Source organism: Corvus brachyrhynchos, unplaced genomic scaffold, assembly GCF_000691975.1.
Source record: "Corvus brachyrhynchos isolate BGI_N302 unplaced genomic scaffold, ASM69197v1 scaffold100, whole genome shotgun sequence".
NCBI classification, from domain to species: Eukaryota; Metazoa; Chordata; class Aves; order Passeriformes; family Corvidae; genus Corvus; species Corvus brachyrhynchos.
In genome coordinates, this window is record NW_008236230.1 from 1294320 (window position 1) to 1310729 (window position 16410).

Here is a 16410-nt window from a genome sequence, read left to right on the forward strand (position 1 = left end):
CTGCCTTTCCACCTCGTCTGCCGCCACCCCCCAGGTGCCCTTGGCGACACCGAGGAGTGCTAATCTCTGTTTACGCTGTGGCGTTATTTGATTCATGATCTGGAAATTGCCTCCCTACTACTAAGTTTGGGAGGGCAGGAGGGGTGGGGAAGGCTGCTCGCCCGGCTCTTGCGGTGGGCTGCAGCACACGCCGTGTGCGAGTCCCCTCCCAGAGCTCTCCGTTCCCGCTATTGCCACATCATCAGCCCCTCTGACATCCATCGGAAAGACCGTAAGGGGTCTGAGGGTGTGCTGGGCAGCTGATCGCGAAGGTTGCCTGTGGCTTAACTCTACCCTGTTAATTTTTAATTTTAAAAACCCCTACCTTTACGTGTAAAAATTTTTATAGAAATTACATTTTTTTATACACTTACAGGTTTAAAAGATCAGCAAATAAACATGGTAGTTAAGGCTTAGGTTAAGCATTGCACGTGGTTGAGTAAAAGTCTTTGAGTGTGCCTCCTAAAGACGCTTGAAAGGAGGGGTTGTGCTTGCTCTTTCTAGCACTGACTAACAGTTCTTAAGTCCTTGGATATACTTGTCCTGCTCAAGGATTAGTTTTTCTCATGACACTTTTTAAATATTTATTTTAAATTTTGTATTTATAGCAGCTAGGTCTTTTTTCAGAGCTATATAAATCAGTTACCCATTAATTTCTACTCTTTCATATTCAGAAAATGTTATGTTTATTAAAAAAAACCCCAAACCTGTAGTTTTGTGCACATGTTTTAGATCTCAGCCTTTCTTGCATGTGCTCTGAACTGCAAATGGACAGAACTTTGTCCCATGGCCAATATTTTTATTAATCATATTTGCCCAGTGTTTGAATGCATGAGGCTTGGCGCCACAAAAGCAAAGAGGCAGTGGGCTATTGGATTGCACTTGTCTTGGAGCCTTGTTCTAGTTCAGGTTTCCACTAGCGTTGTGGTTCTGTTGGATATATGGATATATATGATCTTGAGGACGTCATCCTAAAAAAGACATTCTTTGTTTCAAAACTTGAACGAAAATAAGTACAAAAAACCAGTAACTTTTTAGCTACCTTCCAAAGTGTTTTGTTATCAGCATGCTAATACCTTGTTAGACTTGCTAGTCATAGAAGAAACAGTACTTACTAAATTGATTCCCTGGCAATAGCAATGTCTTATTTTCTCTTTTGTAATTGCAAAATTTGAATGTTCTCATGCGTTAATGTGTTCAAAAATTGAACAATAGCTTTTAAGGTAAATTGGTTGCCTTCTGCAAATTTAGGCGTTGCTGTGTGAATGCTGAACTTTTTGTCATCCAGCTGTAAATTTTTTGGTTTTAAACTTAGTGGCAGATAAATAAGTGAAAAAGTTGTTAGAGAAAGAATAAGGCTGAAAGATCAACACAGACATCCTTTGAATAGGAGGTTTTTGTGACTGAGGCTTCAAAACACTGTATTGGACAGGTTTTTAAGAAGTTCCTCAAACATTAGTTTGAGAATTATACTTCAGCATCAGTTTTCTGTTTATTAACTAGGCATTTAAAAGACTTTCTTGTATTTGCATTTTGTTTTGGTAGGCTCAGGTTTATTAGTTGCAGCTCAGGATGCTACAGAAGATGAGGAAGCTGTGGAAGATACTGTAGTTGAAGATGAAGATGATGAAGCTGAAGTTGAAGAAGATGAACCAACAGACTTGGTAATTGTACATGAATGTTACTTCAAAAGTATGAATTAGACAAGAAGTGCTTGGAGCTGGATAACTCAAATAAGAGTTTACTGACATTGCTTTTTTCAGATAGCTATTTCCATGTATCTGGTTAAGCTTCTGTTCAGTTTGAAGTGTTGGAAGGATTTATCTTTTCTTTCTGAATTACCAGTTGAAAAACTGCATGAGGACAACCTGATTTCTGACTACCAAAACTGTAGGTCACAAAAAAACCACCAAGTAAGAGAACCAGATTCTCATAGGAGCCCTCTGTAGTCATTTTGCATCTTCAGCTGCACCTCAGTAAACTGAGAAGAGGATAGAACTACTTAATTCTACTGTCTTTGATATTTATTTCTTAGGGGCAAGAGAGTCTTGGTTCTTAGTTAAGCTCAGTATGAATTCTGAAACCCTTGTTTTGTAGCCCATTGTCACTTGCTACTCTCTTAACTCTTAGGCTTGTGGCCATGTTGCTGTTCAGAGTCACTTGCTTCAGCTTGACAAATGTTTAAAAAGTTTCTTTGTGCTAGGTTTCCCTCAGCAGAGTCTCAGATGTCCATTTCCAGGAAATAGCAATTTAATAATTGAGTGTTTCCACAGTAGGGACACTCAGGCGGCCCAGAATGAAATCCCTGGGCTGGTACACCCTTACAACCTGTGTACCCATTCTTCATGAGCCTGGCACACACGTCTTGTTTAATGGTAATTTTTGTTCTGGGATCTTCCTGTTCCTTGTTGAATTATTTCTGTAGTTGTATTTATCTGAATGGGGTGCATCTTCTGCTGACAGTTGTGGCTTCCTAATCTCTCAGTTTGCACTGATCTCAGAGCCTCCCTTCACATACCTAAGCAATGGTTCAAGATTAGTTCAGCCTTTCAAGGTGAAAGTCTGCAGCTTGCAGCCTAAGGCTTTAGCAACCTTAGTTACTCATACTAAGCAAAACTAATCAGGCAAGACAATTTAAAAGAATTCAGCTAACTAAATTTACAACACAATTTCAAAAAATTACAAACAAAAAAAAATTTCGAACGAAAAAGTGAAATGTTTGACACAGTTTTGTGATCTGCAGTTGAGTGTTGGGCTTGCTAGACACTTCCTGTACTTGGATTGGTGCAAAATTTTCTCAAATCTCTGATGTAAATTAAGGAAGTTTGGGACAATATTTAGGAGAAGACATGCATAATAAAAATGCAGATTTGGTAAAGTGTTACTTGATTCTATCAGATTTTCCTGATGTTGTTAAGTTGGTGAGCTTATGGTTGACCAGCTTTGGTAAGTGGTAGAAGGTGTACTGTGTCAGTACTGACAGAATATTATTAAATAACCTCTTGGTTGTAATGTGCTTTATATTAAATAGTAAGTAGTCTGTGTGTTGGGTACAAAACATGATGCTTTTTAGGCAGTTTCTTTTATTTGTCACTGAAATAAAAGATAGTTTTTCATAGCATCTTGGAGTCAAGATGCTGCATGCTCAGCTCTGGTTCCCCAGTTCATGGTATGTGTTTGACTGATCCAGTAGGATTTCCACTGCTTCAGGCGGTTGTTTAAGCACTGAAATCAAATGATCCAACTGACTTGTAAGCAATTAGCTGAGACTGTTCACTACTGCGTCAGCCTTGTTTTTGTTTGGTGGGGGCAGTGATGATCCCGTGATCCCCAAGTGGAAAATAAGCCCTTAATGCTTGCATTTGCTAAATTAAAAAGTGAATCATCTCAAGGTGAACTTGAACAAGTGAATCCATGGACTTATGTAGTACCAACAGCCTAACCATTTGCAGGCATACATACACTTAACTAATTAAAACTGAATAGAAAGCTGCCATAAACACTCACTGTAGTGAAAGTAACTCATTTGTCTTATGCCTGTCTGTATTTTGGAAATGCTTGTTTTCTAAGTAGAGATAGCCTAGATGTGAACACTTAACATTTAGATTCTGTTCTTTTCCTTCCACCCCCAAACAGAAGCCTTACTGATGCTTTTTGATTATAAACCCTTCAATAGAGCTAAATGTAGTTCAGATTAGTCACTGTGTCAAATATAACAAGTAGAAAGATAAGTGCTGAAAAGGATGCTCATCACATCTAGAGGGACAATAGACTATGTGCTAATTCTGCAAGAACAGGATTTGGTATAAATACTTGCCCCTGTTTGCATGCTTTGACACATGGGATTCTCATGAACCAAGCATGGTTTTTGCTTCACTGTTTGTTATAGGATTTTTCAAAAAAGTCTCTTGTCTTAGACAGAAGAAAAGGAGGAAGAAGACTTGTCAGGAGAACCTAAAGCCTCACCTAGTGCTGATACAACCATCTTATTTGTGAAAGGTGAAGGTAAGAGTCCTCTGCTAATCTACCATCCTCTTTATTGTTGCTTAGACTACATCAATGTGTGCCTAAAACAGTGAAGCTTTAAACTACAGAGTCTGTTCTAGATGCTCTCTGTTTAGAATTGGCTGTGTGTGGTGCATGATGTTTCTAATGGTTGAATATTTTTTTGTGTGTGTTTCAGACTTTCCAGCGAACAACATTGTAAAATTTTTGGTGGGCTTCACCAATAAGGGTACAGAGGATTTCATTGTCGAGTCTCTGGACGCTTCTTTCCGGTACCCTCAAGACTACCAGTTTTACATCCAGAACTTCACAGCTCTCTCTCTGAACACAGTAGTTCCACCACAGAGACAAGCCACGTTTGAGTACTCCTTCATCCCTGCTGAGCCTATGGGTGGTCGTCCTTTCGGTCTGGTTATCAATCTCAACTACAGAGATGTAAATGTAAGCCTGATGCTCTAATTTGAATCTTTTTAGTTGATGTGGAGGTGTCAGGAAGGAACTACTTAGTCAAGTACCTCTCCAGAAAGTGAATGCCTCTGTAGTATTTAAGCAAAGCAGTAGATATATAAGCACAGTAAGTGACTGCCTACATGCACTTAAAGTTGTATCAGCAGTGGAAACTGGAGTGCCTTAGAACTGTATTGTAGTGGGATACATTCGTAAAAAACCCACTCAGCCAACCAAAATATCAGCTTTCTTTAGGATAACTTAAATTTCACTGTGCTTTTTAGATTGGGCTTTGCTAACAAACCCTGCAATCAACATGAATGCCACCTGCAAACTTCACTTAAGGCAAATAAATGGCCAGTAGTTGCGGTCTGGGAAAAGGCTACACAAAAGCATAGATGGGGCTCAATTTTATTCTTTTCTCTTTAAGTGCAGGTTAAGGATTAACAGACTTCTGTACCTTTGTGTTTTGGTAGCCCTAATAAGAACCCTTTGTATGTAATACCTCTTGTTATAGGAGGTATCGTACTGAAGCCTGGATGTGACCATCTTGATATCATCAATACTGTTCTTTGTACTTGGAACAAAACATTTGTGCTTTGTGTTGAGTTAAACTAGCACAATTTATAAACTTGAGAAAGTCTCATGCAGGAGTTGCTCCTTTCTAGAAGTTCTCCAAGAACATGGAAAAAGGTAAACTTTTGTGTATGTGTTGAAGAAATTAATTTAAAATGTTATGTGCAAACTTTGTTCTAGGGCAATGTGTTTCAAGATGCTGTCTTCAATCAAACTGTTACAATTATTGAGAAAGAAGATGGGCTGGATGGAGAAACGTAAGGAGGCTGGAGATCCAGGTTTAGTTGGTGCACTGGTAGAACAGGTTATTGGTGGTGCCAATGAAAATAGTTTTTGTATTGTCGTTTTATTGAATGTTAGGTCTGCTGTGTTTTGCTGATGGTGTAGCAGCATTTGACAGACTGAAAATATGAACTTTTCCCAAAATTAAGATCTCTGTTATTAGTGCGGATCTTCAGGATTGGTACTGTGTCAGTGAGAAGTTAACAGATGTGCTTTAGCTCAGAGGGCTTAAGCCTGGAATAGGACCTGGTGTTATACAGCTACATAGCAATTCAAAGCTGTTAAACTTTTGTTATGCTACTGTGCTTTTTCCTAAGAGTTAAAAGATGCGGGGAGTCCATAGTATCAGGCTGTGGGTCCTGCTGTCAGGACTGGAATAGCTTTCTTCTGGAACACTGCACTGTAATCTAAGATTACATAAACTAAAAGATGTATTTGGAGTATGAGATAGAGGAACTCGGTCTTTTTTTGTTGTACTAACTGCTGTCTGTAGTAGGTACCTTTCAGGAGTGATTTTTTTTTTTTAGAGACTTAAGTAGATCTGACATACCAAATATCTTTCAGGCGTATGCTGTGCTAAAATGCTTTTAAATTTTGTAACTCTGAAATGGAATTTTAAGTGAACCTGTGAGTTAAAATAGTTAGTCTTCAGAAATACTTGTAGAGAACGCTGAATATCTGGATTGTCCTGCTGCAGGTAGAAATTGCCTGTTGAGCAAGCTTCCTGTTAAGGTCAGCCAAAAGAAATAGCTGTTGCAGTAATTCGTATTTCTCGAATAGAATAGTATAAATGAAAGAACAATTGGTCACGTGGAAATGTGTGATATGCTGAAAAAAGGAGCTTTCAAAACAATTCAAATACTAGAATCAGTTTGTGTGAATATCCTGGGAACAGATAATTACCCTATAACAGGGATTTCAGTTAGGTATCTTCTTCAGTTTGACTCCATAATTTCCTTTATCGTAAATGAGAGTTCAGATGTTCAGCTTGGAATAAGTTCTTTACCTGCAAATTCCTTAATCCCCAAATAAATTTTTGCTATAACTTAGGTTTGCCTCTTGCTAAGTATCAACAGATACTTCCGGTAAAATTCTTCAAAACAAACCAGAATGCACAGACTAAAAAAAATTATTTAATAGGTAGAATTCTAACTATGGAACACAGAGCAAAGTAAGCTAGGTCTTTCAAATTTCAAGGTCTGTTGCAAATTAATAGTGTCCTAGCAGTACTTGCTTTGCAATAGCATGCTAAAAGTATATGAGAGATTTTTAAGGGTTTTGTAAGTGATTAAAGCTGTCACAAACACAAATATTGCCTGTGACCCAGTATCTTGAAACTTCATGGTAGTGCAAAAGAATTCTTGAAGTTACTAAATTTCAATATTTATTTATTTATTATAACGTTTTCCTGATTTATACAACATTTTTCAAGTGTTCTGCTGTTCAGAATTAAACTTAAGATTACAGTTTCTGAAAGCCAAGTCAGAATAATTACATAATAGTTGTTAGCACTTTAGTTTCAAATTCCTTGGGTATTTTCCCCATTTGCCCCCTACAAAAGTTCCTGGGAAAAATTAAGTGGACATAGGGCCAAAGCTAGGCTTAATTTCTATGCCCCTTCATAAACTGTCTTCAAAACTTGACATTTTTAGTTAATGGTTTCCTGAACTGTTTTTTAAAGGATCTTCATGTACATGTTCCTCGCTGGACTCGGTCTGCTGGTCATTGTTGGCCTACATCAGTTACTAGAGTCCAGGAAGGTGGGTAGTGTGTTTTTTCTGTGTACTTGTTGATACAAGGCCTTTCTGATGTGAAAGGAAAGCAATTCAGTGACTGCTTCTGGCATATGATGGTACAGGTAGAAGATTTATTTTTAGAACCAGTGAGTTCTTAAAAAATGTTCCTAATGGAAGCTACTCTGATTGCTGAGCTCATGCCCTTTGGGGCTGCTCTTTGGCTCCACACTGAAGTGGTTGAATTGAAGTACCTTCTAATCACTGCATGTATGTGTCTACTGATTCAATACTTACTGGGTAGATTTTCCCTATGCTCTCTGTTTCTGCCTATTAGTTTAATCCAGGTCAGAATTTGGGGGAAAACAGCTGTCAGTCTTTTATTTAGTTCCTAGCAAGTCTTTGCCATAGTGCTGATTATTTTGCAAGGTCAGGTTACATATGAAAATGTTGTGCTAATCTGAGAAAGCAAAATAAAACTGGTCATCACAAAGTTTGATTAATCATCAGCAAAAGGTATAATAAACTTGCCCAGGTGTGCATGAAATCTCGGTGCCTTTATGTGGAATAAGTGTTGTGAGGCGTTAGAAATAGTAATGTAAATCTTAGGGGAATAAATTGCTAATGGAAAAGATGTCTCTCTGCATTGACTAGCCTTAAGTTTTTGCCTTAGTGAAATAATTGTAATTGACTAAATGTAGCATTTTTAGTTATTTCTAATACTTGTGCTATCCAAGTCTTACTTAAAAGAAAAATCTTTCTTGTTTCTTGAATTTTCAGAGGAAAAGACCAGTACAGAAAGTAGAGATGGGAACATCAAACCAGAACGATGTTGATATGAGCTGGATTCCCCAAGAAACTTTAAATCAAATAAGTAAGTAGTCTGCCTTTCACAAACTAGACCATAACAAACTTACTTGATCAGTTAATTGTAACTGAGTAAGTAGCAGGTACGAATTTCTTAGAACAGCATATATCTTCTAGGGAATAGAAAATTGTCTCAAGCACTGTGCTTAAGGATTAGATTATTACTTTAGCAGTCTATTCCTTGTAGAACAAACTTCATTGGTTGATAAAATAATTACTATTGGTGACTTTACAATTTGTTCTGTAGAATATTTTTCAACAGTATAAAATCTCTACCCAAAATCTGGATCACAAAGGAGGTTTAAATAGGAGAAAATAGCTGTCATCTCAAAGTTTCTGTAAGTTGTTTGGAAGTTTACCTATAGACCAAAGTCTTAAATAAGCATCAGAAGTGTGTTTTAACTAAAGCCACATTAATACTTGTTGTTAATGTCCTTCACAAATCCAAAAGTTCTGTTTGATACCTGAAATGCCAGTGGTAAAACCCTGTATCTGATTTCCTTAGACTGTGGATATTTCTAACTTCTCTTACTCTTTCTTCTCTTTTGCTTTCCCATGGCTTCAGTGCAGAGTAGAAGAGGTGAGGCAGACTCTCGTGAATTGAAGAGTGAAAAGTGCTTTATATGTTGTCCCTGTAATAATTAGGTGTGGCTAGAAGTACAGCTTCCTGCATGCTGTGACTGGTGATGTAGCATGAGCAGTAAAAGATTGCAGAACAGATGCACACAATGGTACACGTTTTATATACTTCTAAATTTATGTTTTCATCTATTTTATGCATATATTTCTGGTTATGTTGTAGAAACAGAGTTTCAGTAGAATATTGCTGAAGTATTGTTGTCTTTTCTCACAGTTCCCAGGAATCTTTTTCTAAAAGGCAGATGTTTATCTTGCCTTCCCCACTTACCTTGGTGTAGTATCAGGCTGATAAGCTCCTATCATCAGTAGCAGTGACTGGTATGAGGTGAGAAAGCCTCAATAAAAAGTGCATCCTATATGAGATGCAAAGAGAAGTGCTTTGAAAACCCTTTGTAGGAGCTACCTTTACTTGGCAAAGGCTGCTGTATTAATCAAATAAGTGAATTCTGCCCTTCATTTGGTGTAGAAGGGCTAGAGCCCCTGCTCTAACATGAAGTTGTGCCAGGGGTTGATGACTTTGCTTTTTTAAATTCCTTCACCCTTTTTAAGTACACTTACACAGCACAGGTATGAAGGTTAGTGCTTTACTTGAGAAGATAAAAGCTTTCTTGTACATTTCCTTCTGTGAGACACAAGAATAGCTTAAAACCCAGACACTGAAATTTGAAAAGCCTCAATCTAGCAAGAAAAACTGAAGGTCTAAATGTTATTTTTCTCTAAAGAGCAAGCTGTCTTTAAAAGGGTTCAAATCCTGGTAATGTTTGGGCCCTGCCACCATCCCTTTCTTAAGCCAAACAGGTATTCATATCTTAATACTTGAAATTTAGGAAAAACTAACGATTAAGTTGTTCTTAATTGTGGTTTTCTCAGCTCCAGGTTAGTTTCAATTAGAACTCTACACTAGAACTTTAAAATACATGACCTTCAAGATCTCAGATATTCCTGACTTTTTTGTTATTGACACTTCATACTGTACTGATTGGCCTGTAAGGGCATGATGGCTGCTCCTTGTGTCTGCAGATACTCTAAACAGGGAGGTTATTGGAGATTGTTCTGTTTAAGAAAGTTAGTCACCAGATGCACTTAGCAATCACTTTAGCTCTTCATGCAAAGTATTGAAGCTTCTCTGTAATAATCATAGAACCATAGAATGGTTTGGGTTGGAAGGGGCCTTGAAGATCATCCAGTCAAATGTGGATGCTTTCTGGAAAAGTGTGGTTTTTCACAACAGAGACACTTTTCTTCTGCTGTTAGTTGTATGAATGTGGAAATATTACATGTGAGACAAAGCTGTCTAAAGAAGAGTCAATCCTCTATTCTTCAGTCGGGTAAACTCAAGGCAGTAGTCATCAAAATAATTAATTTAACTTTCTAGAAGTGTAACTACTGAACATGAAAATTTTCTAAGCGGCAGAGCCTGCAGTACCACATAGGGATGGCATAGGGTCTTGGGTTTGGGTTTTTGTGCATTTTAGTAACTGGCAAACAGAACAAACCTTACCCTGGTGTTGCATGTTACAGAACAGAAACATATTTTTTGTTACCTTGTATTTAGGGTGCTAATAGTTAAAAAGCCTTAACAAGTTGTTTGAACTCGCTTCTCTGTGGTGATGCATTGCACTTGAAGGGCAGCTTGTCTTGTGTTTAGGAGGAGGAAAATACATGCTCGTGTAACAATTGCAATTGATGCAACTATCTCTTTTTTTCTTTTTTCTTTTTTTTTTTCCTTTTTTTTTCTTTTAATCTAGATAAAGCTTCACCGAGGAGGTTGCCCTACAAGAGGGCACAGAAGAGACCAGTGGGCTCTGATGAGTAATGTTAACTAGTGCAACAGTTGAACCTTTACTAATTCTGCCTGTTTGGTGTTTTTGGATTGGAGTAGTGCAGAGAACCCATATCACCATAAGGAAAATACTGCTAAACATTTGGACTGAACAGATTAACTGAATGGTGTTAATATTACTGAAAATGCACTTCTCTTTTAATTTTTTTTTTTTAATTGTTGGGGGGAGGTAGCCATTAAGATTTGTGCCTGCGTGTGTAAGCGGTTGGTCTTCACAGAAACATGTTACCTGAAATGTGCCTTTAGAGTTCTTTGTAATGCTGGCTTGTCATTTGTACATGTCATTGAAGGATTTTTCTTCTCTCCCTAATCTGAATGTCTGGTGACTTCAATCTGTCTTGATTGTATCATATCTGTGTCAGAACCTGAATGCATTGTTCTTATTCAGTAAGTGACGTTACTCTTTACAAGGTGCACACACTGAAGTTTGTGTGTGTGGTCCTGTCTCAGTGGCCAGGCACTGATCATCTCAACTTCTGCATAGTTTTCATTCTAAAGGCACAATTGGGTATAGCTGCTTGTAGTGGTAGATATTTTGCTGCTGTTTTGATCTGGGCATGCAGTGACCTAAAAATCTGAACTTAGCTGCATAGATGTTAGGAGGGCTCTTGCACAGCAGCAGAACTTATGAAGCATGGAATTTGTGTGCTGAATTGGTATTACTACATAAATTTCTTTTTTATACCCAATTTGTTAAATGGTTAGTTATTGAGTCGTGCCAGCAGCTTAGGTATTCAGATTATAGTGGTAGTTCTGCAATGTTTACTCAAGAAACTGTTGAACAAGCCAGAGCAACTTTTCAGTGAGTTCTTGGTTCACTCTTCTAAGAACTGGAATGTCATATGTATCGAAACGTCAATTTATTTTTTTTAAAGCTTTACAAGGATTTGCTGTACACACTTGAAGCCAACTGTTTTTCAAATTCAGTTTCAAGTAATTCTTTTTATTGGCAGACTATTTAATTCACCCTTTACAGTTTTTAAATCTGAGGCATCTTTACACTGGTCAGTAAATTGGTCTGAGGCTTTTTTTCCACTTTGTCTTTCTTAACTAGTAACACTGATGCATATTCATCACTAGTTGCATGTTGGTTCAGTACTCAAGCAGAAAAGCTGTATGAAAAATCAAAACAAGATTTCCTTTTGTGACTTACATGATTACCAGGTACTGAGGTATTGGTCCACATCCACTGTGCTCAGGAATTAACTGACAGGGAAAAGAGCCAATATGCAGAACATCAGTTTGCTTGGACAAGGCTTGAATTGTTTGCATCTCAGCTGCCTCTCTTGCAGTGTCTGAGTGTTATCTGAAAGCTTGTTGAGTTCAGGAAGAGGCATAGATTTGAGGCCTCTGTTGTCTTCTTTTCCTCCCTTTTCTGATCCCTGCCTGTGAAAATGCCCCTTCAGTTCTATACTTGCTCTGCAGGGACTGAACTTCTGAGCCAATGAATGCTGAGTGATCCTTCCAGATCCTTCCACAGTGTGTTTGAAGCATCCAGGCTCTGTGCTGGCACTATTTTGTTACACACTTTGCCAGAATGAATTGTGAAGATGTTCTTGACTCATACTGCTATGGAAGAGATGCGTTGTTCAACTTCCTGAAAATACAGCTAGTCCAGGCAGAATATTTTTCACAGTTAAGGTTGCATAATTGTCATTCAGATCATTTAGGAAACAGTTGAATGCTGCCCTCATAAGGGGTATCTGCACTCAAATTGTGTGGAACAGCTTTATTTGCCTTTAGTGATATAATCTGACTGGTTCTGTGGTAGATTTGCAGACTTGTATTCCACTTTGCATTGATTCAACAGTGTGTTTATGGATTAAATGCTTCCTATGCTAAACCCCCCTAGCAATTGCAGCACCTGATGCGCTGAACTTGGAAGTTCCCTCTCTTGGATTATGTGTCTAACCTGGCATCAGGAGAGGGTTTTTTCACCTTCTTGTAATAGGTCATCTTGAACTGTATACTCTTAATTCTTCCCAAGTTTTAAAGGTACTCTTTGAGGGGGTGCTGATGGTACAGTGATACACCAGGAAAAAAGACAAAGGATCACAACAGAGGATATTAATTTATAATACCCTAGTTTTATTTGTACTAATAAGAAGTAAGCATTTGAAGGCTGAGCTCTCTTCTCTCCACTCAGAGGTTGACTTCCAAATGCTTAAATTCTAAGCATGAAAGAAGAGAGGAGGCAGCTTGCAGTGGGAAAGTCCAGTTGTACCTGAGGCTGTCTTTCTGATGGTACAACTTGGCATTCACTGTAGGTGGTTCATAGTGACTTTCTTAGCCAGAAGCAGTTCATAAGAACAGGGGCCAGTAGACCACTACTGCTCATGGTGAATGTCATAAAATTTTTTAATTACTTGTTTCTCATTAATTTGCTGTAGTGGAAATTCCAGTGTGCAGGGTAAGTGAACTTTGGCATCTCTGATATTATTTCTGGTGAGTAAGCCAGTCTACTACACTCAGTTTTCTTAAACTGGGGGAATGTAGTTGTTGCTTTATCCTATTGGTAAGAAACTTTTATTTTGGTACTTGAATTTTCTACTCAGTTTTTGAACAGGCATAGCTTAGTGTCACAGGTATGTTACTGGATATCATTATTATCAGCTAAGTAGGTTATAGTTTTGCTACTTAAAGATGAGACAGCAGCAATTCTTCCTATCTATGCCACCCCTTTCCATGTGGCAGCACAAGCCATTTGTATAATCCAGCATTTTTACCAGTTCTCAGCCAGCTTACTGCACTGCCACACAACTGCTCCTGGGAGCTTCTGACAAGAGTGAGAACTGTGAAAGGAGATGTGGGCTACGGTTTCTTCTTTATTAGTAAGAGATGTTAAAATGCTTTTAGAGAGCAAATGAGCTATGGGCTTAAAGTGAAGGACCTCTGTGAATTCCTTTCTCACTGCTCCTTAACTTACTCAAAAAATTGTGAAAACCTAAAAATTTGACTCTTGGGGTAGGAAAACCAGCTTTAGAGTTCACATCTACAGAGGCAGCAGAGCATTAGTTTAGGCTGCCCTTGAACTGCATGTGATACCTGTAGCCCTTGGTATGCTGTCTGCTTTCTGGCAGCAGTTCATTTTTTCCCCCAGCATCAGAGAAAAAAGAGTGGCTGCTGTCAGACTAAAGGATTGAAGTTTATTCTCCATGTGCAAAAATATTAAGTTGTAGACTGTGGAGCTGGATGGAACAGACCAGAGATGGCAGTGCTTCTGCTTGTTCTAAAACATTTATGCCAAACATGTTGCTTAGCTTGGAACAGGTCTAATCAAAAGTATCATTTACTGGTTATTCCTAGAATGCATGGTGTTAAACAAAATGTTGCAGGTTAAAGCTCTGAATCCAGGGAAGCCAAATACTAAAGTAGACTGGTTGTGCTGTTTTCAGTGTGCTTGATGTACTGAGCAGTAGAGAGTCTGTTCTCTTTTCTCCTCCAAAGGAAGGACAGTACCTACCTCATAGGAGTGACATAAGGGCTGTTTCAAGAGTGTTTTGAAGTTTTTTGAGACTTCCACAATACACTTCTGTGGAGATAGTAAGACACAGCACTAGTGTAAATGGTTGGCAGCTGTACACATAGATCCATGCTATAGTAATTTAATCCCCTCACTGACCAGTGTTTGCAGCTTTACATTCTGACATTTCTAAAACATGCAGAGCAGTTGCAGTGAACATACAGAGGAGAGCAAAGCCAGAAAGATCTCTTGATTTCTGCAAAAGTTTGTAGATGGGCTAAGTAATATTCTCCTGACATTTTCCCATTTATCTCTAAATTTTCCCAGGGACTTTTTCTAATCAGTTGATACAGATGATTGTTTGTGTAGCTACAATCAACAGTCAATTTAAGAATGACTGATTGTTTCGGATGATTAAGTTCAGATGATGTACTGCAACTGAAGTGTTAAATTATCATTTAATTTCTTACCTGCTGACTTGCATTTATAAGTGAGATCAGATCTCTTGAAAACAGCTGCAGGTTTTTTTGTAAAGTATACTTGATTTTTTTTTTCCTTAGCATTGTGTAGCTTTTTTTTTTTTTTTTAAATAAAGCATGAGTATGGCACCGAGAAAAAAGGCCTTTTCCTTGATAAGCAACCCATAGAAACAAATATGCAAAGTGTGAAAACATGCCATTCTTAAAAATCTGCATTTCTACATGTGTAGTTGGAATGGAAATAATATTGAGCAAGTACTTTGTGATGCTTTGGACAGTGGACTAATAATTAAGATTAGAATTCTTTATAAGAATAAAGGAGGGCCCTGGGAAAATGTTCAGTAAATTCTTGAATCCTGATGGGTTAGAAGTGAGCCATAGTGCCCTACATTCCTAGAAAGAATAACCTCATTAGACCCATGGCAGTGTAAAAAGGATTTGTTAGGATGCTTAATGGTTGCTGAAGCACAAGGTTACAACAAGGCCAAGTCCTCGTAGCTTTTACGTGCATGCTCTTGTGTGACCAAGCACACACTCACATTCCATGCAGTAACTCTGAAAACAGCAGTTCCAGCAGGTGTTCTGCATCCAAACAGAAGGAGGTAAGACTTGTTGGGGTAAAAAAAAGCTGACAAAAAACAAAACAGAAAAGGCTTGAACATAGAGGATGCTGGGAGCCCTGTATTTGTGAACTGTATCTGTGGGTAAAAAAGGGAAAAATTAAAGGCAGATGTGTTGGTGTATTTTTAGGTCCCAGAACACATAAAAATAACTAAAATTTGAAGCCTGCCTCATCTTCCCCTGAAAAGGTCAAGTTAGATAGATTTCAATAGCTGGCTTAAAAAGAAGAGATACCAAGGCCAAGATGAGGTCTTAGATTTTTTATTTATTTTTTTTTTTTTTAAATCTGGCTGTTTTTTCTGTCCCCTCATCTAAGTAGTCTTGGCTATAAATTTCTATTAAGATACAGTAAAATTTCAGCATTACAACATTGCAGTCCCTTAGCTGGTAAGGAAAAGCTGAAATTTACCCTGCCTTTCTTCATCACTCTCCCTCTGTTCAGCCTACATGGAAATCACAACTTACCCTGCCTTGAGTTTTCGCTGTGCCACTTAAATTCACATCGTGAACCCGTGACTTGAGAGCCTGTCCCTTTCACACAGCAAAGGGAATGCTTGGAGTTGGTGCACTTGGTCTCACAATGGTCTGAACAGATTTTTCAAGAGGACCCCACAGTCTATGTTCTAGTAAAGAGGGCTCAGTCCTGCCCTGCAGGGCCTGGATGGGGCTACACCGAGTGTTTTCCATAGAGATGAGGCTGCAGCGGCGGAGCATATGTGATTAGGGCATTTACCCCTAGGTTCACTAGATGGAAATTACTACAGCCAGCAGTTCCCAGATCTGCCAGCTGAGGGATCTCCCAAGCCTGTGACAGCTGCTGCTTTTAACAGACAAGCACAAAGAGAGCTTTAGCCCCTTCTCACAGAGTGGCATCTAGAGGGAGGGCCAGAGCAACTGTGTCTGGCCTTTCTAAATCATTCTGTGCTGTGTCTTGGCCACTGAAGTAAGTCTGAGCACTGCACTTTTCTGTGCTGTTCAGAAAATAATTGACAGATGGGCAGCTCGAACTCAGGAAAGCTGTAAATGCTGGTGTCTGGTATTTGCTTCCAAAGAAATGCAGGGTTGTAGCCACCTGCAGGGTCAGCTGAAGGTACTCTGCCACCTGGTGTTTGGTCCCACAGACAGTTTTCCTTAGAAGTTAAATTAAATTTGATCTTTTAACCCTGTGTGCACTTTGAGCATATTCAGACACAGGTTCCCATTCAGCATTTCCATGCAAGCTGAATCAAAGAGCCTGGATTGTTCAGAACACAGAAGGAACTCCCTTGCCAGAGCCTGGATCCACAGCACTGCAGAAGCAAGAGAGGACCATGCCATGACAGTGGGCTTGATCCCAGTCTCAGCTGCCAAGTTTTCCACCCATAAGTTCCCAAGAGTGAAAGAAAGAACGAACAAACACCCTGTTTTCTTCAGCAG

The 16410-nt window shown here is 38.7% G+C and overlaps 1 protein-coding gene across 1 annotated transcript in view; it reads left to right on the forward strand.

Moving 5' to 3' along the window:
- The window catches only part of SSR1 (signal sequence receptor subunit 1), a 27204-nt gene that overhangs the window by 3541 nt on the left and 7253 nt on the right, over window positions 1–16410 (forward strand). The window contains exons 2-9 of the mRNA XM_017746908.1: window positions 1554–1703; window positions 3957–4044; window positions 4223–4485; window positions 5248–5324; window positions 7031–7109; window positions 7863–7956; window positions 8515–8529; window positions 10337–10400. Coding sequence (XP_017602397.1) covers window positions 1554–1703; window positions 3957–4044; window positions 4223–4485; window positions 5248–5324; window positions 7031–7109; window positions 7863–7956; window positions 8515–8529; window positions 10337–10400 — 830 coding nt within the window. The remainder of the gene's footprint in view (window positions 1–1553; window positions 1704–3956; window positions 4045–4222; window positions 4486–5247; window positions 5325–7030; window positions 7110–7862; window positions 7957–8514; window positions 8530–10336; window positions 10401–16410) is intronic.